This window comes from Sander vitreus, chromosome 17 (assembly GCF_031162955.1).
Source record: "Sander vitreus isolate 19-12246 chromosome 17, sanVit1, whole genome shotgun sequence".
In the NCBI taxonomy this organism is placed as follows: Eukaryota; Metazoa; Chordata; class Actinopteri; order Perciformes; family Percidae; genus Sander; species Sander vitreus.
Window position 1 is genome coordinate 24,836,103 of NC_135871.1, and position 10,000 is coordinate 24,846,102.

General features: G+C 43.5%; 1 protein-coding gene across 1 annotated transcript in view; it reads right to left on the reverse strand.

Moving 5' to 3' along the window:
* Positions 1-10,000, reverse strand: part of meis1b (Meis homeobox 1 b) — a 79,600-nt gene that overhangs the window by 7,928 nt on the left and 61,672 nt on the right. The window contains exon 10 of the mRNA XM_078272968.1: positions 1,679-1,737. Within this exon, the coding sequence (XP_078129094.1) occupies positions 1,679-1,737 (59 nt within the window). The remainder of the gene's footprint in view (positions 1-1,678; positions 1,738-10,000) is intronic.

Sequence of the window (10,000 nt, forward strand, 5' to 3'; positions counted from 1 at the left end):
CAGTGGCCGAAGCAGGATCATCTGTTGGCCGGTGCACGCACAGGGAGCCACCGTTGTGTTTCAACGTCATTCTGCTCTGTGTCTGTCTAGCCGGCTCTCCACTGCAAGCCCCTGGTAGACTTTAATGCGTCTAAATGCTCTAACAGGGATCGGACTGAGAGAGTTCAACACACACAACTGTTTACTAAGGTGAGATTTGAGCCATCTGGATAAGGTGACAACTGTTTCAGAATGAAAACCAATAAAACATGTTCACATGACTGGAGTCCTTGTATGGATACTATTATTTTTAATTTAAACAGGTTTTTCTCTCTTTTTAAGTAGCTTTAAGGTTGTTAAAATCATTACATTCCAAACTGTCATATATTGTGTATCAGCTTGTTTTAGCTCTTTGATTGTACACATTTGTTTTTGAATTTATGGCAACAATGATCAATCACGCATTTATGGTAACAATTTATTTCTGACCAATTGAAGTATTTTCAAAATGAATACCTAAAATATTGCCTGGAACTTTAGGAATATAAAAACTTCAATCATACATTGTTGCTATATAATGCAAAGGTGAAAAAAAGCGTTTGTCACCAAACTCTTTCTGTTCAGATAATACTTATCATGGCTTGTTATGTAGAAAGAAATGGCACTTTGGCACTTAACACTACTATGTTACTACCTTCAACAGAATTGCTGCTTCTATTAATATATGATTATAAACATGATCAAAAGGACAAAATGAGTTCCAGGCTGAAGCTCTGATCAGTTTTCCTTTGTGCTAACAATAAGTCATTCTTGCTGAGTGGCCTCAAAATCTGCTCCTACCTAAATGCTTTATCTAATAAATACTGCCTATAACTGAGTAGCAACCATAAGTGAAACCTGATATGGTTCCTATTTTTTGCTCGCCTCCATTGTTCTACTCTTATAGAAATCCACTTACCTTCGATTCAGGCTGTTTGGGGGTCAGTCAAGCAAAAGCAAGAACTCGGCCCCACTGAATGTCTTTGAACTTTACTGCGCCCCTAATGCCACCCTGACCTCTGACCCCTATTACAGGTAATAAAGTTTACAGCAGTCCAAACCAAGCCATGCACCAGGGGGACCGCTCACTCCCCTCGCTCCCTGAAACAGCCGCAAATAGGGTTGACGGGGGGAGTTTAAAGAACTGGGGGGGGGGGTAAAAACAGGTCTGGAGCCCAAAAGCCAAACAACGGTCACCCAAAAAAAGAAATGGGTGTAGTTCTCTTAATGTTTTGGTTTGAGCCAGGGAGGAAGGGTAGAGTGTTTTTTTTTCCTTTGCCTGGTTGGAATAGGTGGGGGGGTTAAGTGCAAACTTTACTGAGAACACAGCTAGTTTTGTTTACAGGCTAAGAAAAATAAATCCACTCTTCGTTAACTAATTTTCAGCCAAATAATTATATTTTATAATTAATACATAGTTTCTCACCCCAAAAGGCACGTCAAAGTTGATTAATGGTTGCTGTTAATGTTGTAATGTTTTGGTTCTTAATTTTAGTGGTCAGTCACGACAGTGAAGGGGAAAGCCCCTTCACTGGATGTTTTGGACATTCCAGGATGGGGGTATCAGTCCTGTATTTACCAGCTGAGGGGCCTCCGGGTGCATGGAGTGTGGACGGCTTTCGCCTGCGTGACTTGAATACAGTAACTATAGGAGACTTGCCTGCACGGTTTGACTGGTCAATCATGGGCTGGACTATTCTCCTCCTGGCATTAATGAACCTGCAGAAGATGAAGAGAGGAAGGAGGAGGATGAGGAAATAGAAAGGACAAAGAAACAGAAACACCGTCAGTGTATTTATCAAAACAAGATCAGGCAAAAATTGCTGACTAAGACCTTGGAAATCTTGGCACACAGCACGAAAACAAAAACATTGCCAAACCAGTCTCTTTCTCTTACCTAACCATAACAGTGATATGGAGCAATGATTCTCCCCTAAGCAACCCTGAGCTCAGGTAAAGCCCCAATATAGTTACGGCAAAAGTCACATTTTAACAGTGTTGCTAACCTAGGTAGTTGTCATTCAAAACGCAGTCCACGACTTGTATAAACTTGCACTGCCTCAGCTTATACACAGTCCCATCGGCCTGAACACTGGAGTCTTTGTGGGGCGAGGCTTAACCAGGATTTTTCTCTCTGCCTGTTTGAAACATGTCGACCCATCTCGCTTTGTTGGGGACGTTCAACCTCACAACGAGCTGAGATTGCTGACTGTTTAACACACTTGGCTTCGAGCGTGGCAGTGTTGGAAGTGTTGCTGACAGAAACATGTCACGTTGCCACTGGTGAGAGGCATTGTTTTGGGTGATACCCTGTTAAGACAGGTGAACATGTGTTACATCGTGACAGCAGGAGCTTTTTTTAGTGACTATGCGTGTGTGTTTTCACAGGAGCAGGATTTGGGCTTGGTTTGGACAAACCCCTTTACCCCGTGACCTCCAATAAAAGCACACGGTCAGCGTGCACACACACACACACACACACACACACACACACACACACACACACACACACACACACACACACACACTCTTAATCTCTCTCCCTCTTCTACGTCCATTCACACAGATTCACGCCTTTGCACACACTCCCACAGGCAGCGCTCTGGCCTTGCTCAGTCTAACCCTTGTGAAATGACCCTTTGACCTGTAATGACCCCAAGGAGAGAGGGCTCTTGGGGCTTCTGACTTGATTTATGTGTTCCTGCTGTTGCCCCACTAGACACTTCTATTTCATCTCTAAAAGGGGGCGCATTAGCTGAACTTTAAGGACACAATAGTGGTGCAATACTTCTGAAGCTGGAAAAAAGAGCATTTAAGAGGTCAAAAGAAAGGAGAGGAGGAGGGACAGGAACAAAAGGACACCAGCTGGTGCATCTGTTTGACCCTTGATAGGTGAATGGCTTTATATCTCTTTAATATTCCTTCTCTAACTGCTTCATGGTGCTACTCCTTTTTTCACTGCCTGCTATCTATCCTGTATCACCTTCTACCGACAGAGCTGCAGGGTAATGAGGAGACGGAGAGTGAAAGAGACAGATAGCAAATAGAAAGGGAGAATGATTTATTGTTCCCCTGCATTGTTTTTGGATAATTGTTATATCTTGTACTATAAGCCACTTTAGAAAAATTGTTAATTTTTGACAGGGGTGCAAGAGGAGCTTTCTGTAAGGTGGAATGATCTGAGAAAAAGAAGAAACCTTTGAGCTTGATGCTTTGGCGATTTTGTAGTCTATTCGTTACAATATGTTGAATTGGAATTTGGGAGGAGAGAGACTGAAAGAGCTAGTGAGAAATACAAGAATGCACTGACATGGCAGAGCACCATCAAATGAGGGAACGTCTGGAGTTTTATCACCAACACCCCCTCCCTCCCTTCCTCCCTCGCTACCCTGTTTTGCTGGGGGAGATATGGGAGGAGGAGCGAGGGAGAGAGGGCAAGGAGGGTTGTGGAGGCCTGAGCATTCCTTTAACTCTCCTCTTCTCTCTTCTCCTCTCTAGGCCCGTTAGAGCAGGACGAGGTCATTTTAAGGCCAGCACTGGCTAACTGTTGACCTCTCCTTCTCTTCACCTCCATTCTCTTCTTTCATTGCTGTCACCTCACCTCTGTTATTTCTCCCTTACACATTTATTTCCTTCCTCTTTATTTCTCTCCTGCAAAATGTGGTTCCTTCTACCTCCCTCAAAAATACACTGATGCAAGAAAGGAGGTTGTTTTGGCAATAAGCGTGCACTTCTTAGGAAGTCAGGCATTTGTTCCTGGTACAAAGGGGCTCAGGGAGGAACGTAATAGACTTGTAACTTGATGTGACCTCCCAGAAATATGGCACTATGTATCAATGAAGTAAAAATCCCACTATCACTGCTACTGCTGCTACTCAACCTACAAGTGCTGCTCCTAAAAGAACAGCTACAGTGACACTGCCTCTCATACCTCCCTCTCTGTCCCCCTCTGTATCTGTTTCCTTCTCCTGCTCGCTCCCTCCTTATCATTCCTTCCCTGTATGGTGGAAACTGGCGGTCCACCTCCCAGCAACGAACTCACACTCTAACCCACCAAACCCCTCCTCCTTGCAAGAACTCTCGTCGGTTTCCTGTCCCCGTCGTCCCCATATCTGAGGCCAGATGCACCATGGGGGCTGGAACAAAGGATAAAATGCCTCTCATAATAGCAGCCAGGGGAACAGAGCGATGGAGAGCGGGAGAATGGGAGGGAAGGAGGGAAGGAGGAGTGAGAGAGAGGGGGAAAAAGGCAAGGGGCTCTGGTCTGCAAACCAGACACTCTTGCTGTGACCGTTAATAAGTTGACAGAGAGAAAGACTGTGAGAGTGAGGGAGAGAAAAGTGGGGGAATCAAGAGAGATGAAATAAGACAGGGAAAAAGACCTAGAGAGAGATAAAGAGTGACGGAGAAACAGAGAGGAAAGGGAGAGAAGAGAAAAGCGGAGCTCCTCTATAAGGGGGAATGAGGCTTCACCTTTGCACGACCCCTGGGTGCTATAGGGCCAGTGTTTATGGCCTGTTCATTCCCCTGCCTCCCATCACAACACAATGAGCTGCACTATTCAGCTCCACTCAGTGCAACAATAGCTGGGCTATTTTGGCGTGACACACCACTGGTGGTACGCCTAAAGTTGGGCAAAAAAACACCAAAAGACAAGCAGGAGGAAAGAAAATTACTTAAAATGTGGCCTTGTGTAGTTCAGGGAATCCAGCATGGTGTGAACACTGCCACGGGTATGAGTTTGATTCCCATCATGGGCACACATGCTTGACATAAGCATGCATCCATGGTACAGTGGATCAAAAACATGTCGGCCATATGTTACACTAGAACTGAAGGCTTTTAAAAGTCATATGAGGAAACTGGGTGAATTTGATTCTTTGTTGTTCTGCCTCCAATCTATTTCTCCTTCTGAGATTGCTAATGTCTGAATTAATCCTTCCGCCCCTCTCCCTCCTTCTCTGGAAAGAGTGGAACTGATTGCGACGGCGTCTGCCAAGCCCTTGCTAATGTCCTATTCTCATTACACCCGAGACACACACACACACACACACGTACACCGACACACTTAGTTGAGGCAGCCGCACACAGGTGTACACGAAGCACACGTGAAATGCCCAATTAAAAGCAAGAAATTGTCTTTTTCATCAGCTGCCTTTGTTGCGTGACCAATTAGGGGATAATTTAATAACGAGCAGTGGAAAGATGCAGATTGGATATACAAAAGGTTACTCTGCGAGCTCAATGATTTAAATTCATGTGGAGTTCTCAGTTTCTGTGGCACACATACTCACACACATCTCCTGAGCCCACCACCAATATTATATTAGTAATATGAGACACAGAAACGCACAAATGTGCAAATACACATACATATACACGTCCTCTGCACTCACTACCAATATTACATTAGTAATCTGAGAGAATGTGCACCCACATGCACGACCTGCACACACCTCACATTTATACACAGCTGGATATTCCAGCAAACGCATCAGGAGTCGGTGGTGGATTTCAGCGCACGCCGACAGAGGTTTACATATTCATATTCATATTCAAACCTGAGAACCGCTTAAAATAACTGTGTAACCACACACTCATCCTGCCTGCCAATCAATGTGATTTAAAAGCACTAAAAAGAAAGCGAGCTCTGACGGGTAGAATCATGTAGCTTATCATCAGGTTGTCACTGCGCGGCTAGCATCGATTGTCTGCTGCTCAACCACAATTAACGCCTAGCACATATATCCTTCCTACTCACTGGTGAACACGCACACACAGCACGGGGAAATAAGACACACACACACACACACACACACACACACACACACACACACACACACACACACACACACACACATTCACGCAAACTAAAACACTGTTCTGTTAAAAATTAATTATTTTATCTGAATTGTTTCTCTGGAGATAACTTTTAAACCAATCATGTTTCTACAGTAGGTTAGTCCTATATAACATAATTACTAAAAAGTAAAGCTACACAGAAGCAGTCAGTCTCACCACCCACACAAACACAGTTACCTGTCATAAATCACAAGATAAGCATTTATACAGCATGTTGGAGCTAATACACACACACACACACACACACACACACACACACACACACACTTCCATTCTTATGTCACACCTTGTATCCCTGCAGAACTTTATTATCAGGTCCCGTGTCCCAGCACATCTCCATCTTCTTAAGTAATTAGTTATTTTATTAGAGCTCACACGTTCTCTTATGCACAGCAGGGGGTGGCAGTGGATTTGTGCGCATGTACCTGCACACTGCATGTGTGTGTGTGTGTGTGTGTGTGTGTGTGTGTGTGTGTGTGTGTGTATGTGAGCGTACTGCATGTGGGTGTGTGAGGGAATTACAGTTATGAGTTTCTCCCCTTGTTCTCCTCAGTTGACGAGTTAACTCATAAATCACCTCCTTCTCTTTTCCCCACATAGCTCCCTCCCTTCCTCTCTTTCTTTTCTCCTCAGTGTCATTCTCAGGTCTTCTATTTAGATGCTTCAGATTAGTTTACATAGACTAATGCAGCTACTTGCAGAACTCTATTTGCATCCACAATTCACTTTTACTGTATTGCATTATATTTATAGTGTTTGCATGATTTGTATTTGCACAAATACTGCTTAAACAACTTAGACAGTATTTAAACACTGAAGAGTGAATTTACAAGCACCGTGACACTTCTTGGTATTCAGATTAGTACATTCTACATTCAGTCTATGCATTTAAGTATTTTCATGAATGAGAATTATCTTTCATATTGTTTTTTAAATGTATGTTTCTAAATTTTTTTTGCTATGATGGAGATTGGGATAAAAGGAGAAGAAAGATAATTTAGAGCAGTGGTTCCCAATATTTTAGGCTTATGACACCCTGAATGTAGGCTGATTTTGAGTAATGTTAAGCTTTAAGCCAAGATGTGGATTGTGCAAAAAGGGATGCAATTATCTATGAGTAAACTATACCTAATATTGTGCAAAGAGACTATATGGCCATTATTTTTCCTGTGCAGCTTTCAACACGTACAAACACATGCATACACAGAGTCATAAACGTACTCAAGGCACTCATTCTGCTACATGCGCTCACTTGTCAACGATTAGCATTGTTTTCGCTGTTTTCCCCAAAGCTGCTCAGACCAATCAATTTCCTACACATAGCTGCATGTTACAGGTCCATACATCTCCTACACACAAACATACACCCTTCCCATGATCCTTTCTGCTTCTCAACCTCCTTCGATAGAAAAAGGCTGTGGGTCTGTGGAGAAGGTGTGGTATCTTATATAATACCTAGGGTTACCTGTGGCACTGTGACAGACATAAACACACATGCATGTTCACACATGCTCACACACAAAAAAACAATATGAAACATACACATGCGTGCGAGTGCGCACACACACACACACACACACACACACACACACACACATTTGACAAGTAAGGTTGTGGGAGTCACATGAATGCTGCAGCTAGGCTGTTATTAGACAGGAGGCCTGTGTTTTGAGTCAGCAATGCATATGAGTCTTTATTGGCAGGAAACCATCTCCAAATGCATGCATAGCACAGACCCACCCACTGATCAGTACATGCTGGTCTGCTGATCCAGCTTCTAATAACATGAGGTGGATTAGTTGGATCCAGTGCCACATATGGAGGGAAACATAAGAAAACAGTGTGAAATTTAAAAGGAGCTTTAGACTGAGAGCAGCCACGGGGTCACTTAATCCCCATTACTGCACACACATAAAATACACGTATGTAAGCACACACACACTCCCTGTTGCTCCACTACCCAAGAGCCCAGTGTCCATTAAGAGAGCCATGAATCTACCACTAAAGCTGGTTTTACAGAGTGGAGTGACAGGCTGGGTAACCACCCACACACACACACACACACACACACACACACACACACACACACACACACACACAAACTGGAGAAGAGCTCAGTGTGTGTGTGTGTGTGTGTGTGTGTGTGTGTGTGTGTGTGTGTGTGTGTGTGTGTGTATAGTGTGTGTCCATGACAACCAGGTGCCTCACAGAGTTATAGAGAGGAAATGTTGGCCACTTGAAAAACATACATGAACTCATTGGCTCTGACTGGGCTGCCTTTGCAACATTCACTGACCTCTAAGTAGGACTTGCCAAAAGGCAAAATATATACAGAGGGTGGGAGAGAGAGAGGGGCGAGAAAGAGAGAAAGGAAGAAAAAGTTCAGAAAACATGAGACAAAGAAGATAAAGAAATAAAGGCAGAGAACAAGAATGCGACATTACAACTCTGTCACTCTTTTTTTTATCTCTGTTCCTGCTTCCCTTCACACACATTCAGACAGTCTTGGACTCTGTTGGCCAGTCATCCATCAATGCGGGTGGCTTGAAGCCTGGCTTTACCCAGAAACAACATGGCTGCCCTGTGCTGCCCACTCCACAAACACAACATTGGACTGAGTCTGTGTCCTTTAGCCTTTGGGCTTGGATCGAAATGTATGTGCGTATATGTATGTGTGTGTGTGTGTGTGTGTGTGTGTGTGTGTGTGTGTGTGTGTGTGTGTGTGTGTGTACGAGTGATTGTGCGTGTGTATGTAGAATCTCTGTTAGCAGTACTCTCCTTGTGTGTGTTTTTATGTAGTCCATGTATTTGCATGTAAATTAATACAGCGTTCTCACACACACACACACACACACACACACACACACACACACACACACACACACACACACACACACACACACACACACACACACACACACAGAGATGACCAATGTCACACAGAGCCAGTATTGCTGACAGGGCTTGCAGTGGGGACAAACACACAGTGGTTGACCTAAATCCCCCCCATACTGCCCGTGTCATATCCTGTATCTGCGCATGTCACTTCCCCCCGCTGGCTCACTGCAGCCATCGCTATGGGGATCCCTCTGACTGCCCAGAAACTATCGAAGGCAGTTTTAGGCAGTTAACATCCACAGTCAGCAAACATGAAAGGAGTGGATGTGAGGATGTGTGGAGATTTCTTTCTTTTTTGTTACAGATTACATGCTTACATTTGAAAATTAGCTTGTTATAATTATTATATGTAAGTATATATAATAAGTATATCTATATAAGTACACCTATTTGAAGGGGATTTATTTAGTTAACATCTCTAAAATATAAGTAACCAGCCAATAACATTATCAATTTCATAAGAGTCACAAAGACCTTTTGTGATGGTGAATATGTCTGCAGGATTTCAGAACAATCATTGATTTTATACATCTCATCAATGGTGGGTGACAGTCGCCACATGTTTGTTAGTCTGTGAGCCTTCTTATTTTATGCTTTGTCTACAAATCTTTCACATAGAACCATTATCTTAACTGTATGAAATATATGTCAGTCTTCTGTCTGTTAATTGTAGGAATAGGTGTCCTATTTTTCCTAGATATTTAATTTTGGCACAAAACACTTGCTCCTTGTCCCCGCTGATTCCCTTTCACAACAGCGTTTGATCAACACTGGGAAACTTCAGCGTGAGAATAGTGGTTGACTAAAGGCGGCGAATACGACAGCGACCATGTGTGCTTCAACACAGACCCTGGCATTCACGTTATGCCGTCTTTCATGTTTTTGACCCCCCTCCACTACTACAAAAGAAGATTGAAAAGCAAGGGAGAGGAGTGGGGAGAAAAGAGGAGGGAATAAAAAAAGACAGAGAGAGGGAAGAGAAATGCAGGTTTGGCCTCGGGCAGCGTGCTGTGATGTAAAAGAAACAGAGGGAGTGAGAGGAAGAAAGAGGGAGGAAGGGGGGTGGGGTGTTCGGTTCATAGTGTATCTTTGCACATGGACACCTATATATGTATAAGCAGTATAAGCACACACACACACACACACACACACGTCTACACACATTTCTGTTGACACAATACAGTAAAGCCAGGGTCGTGTCTACACAGGCTAAAAAAGATTC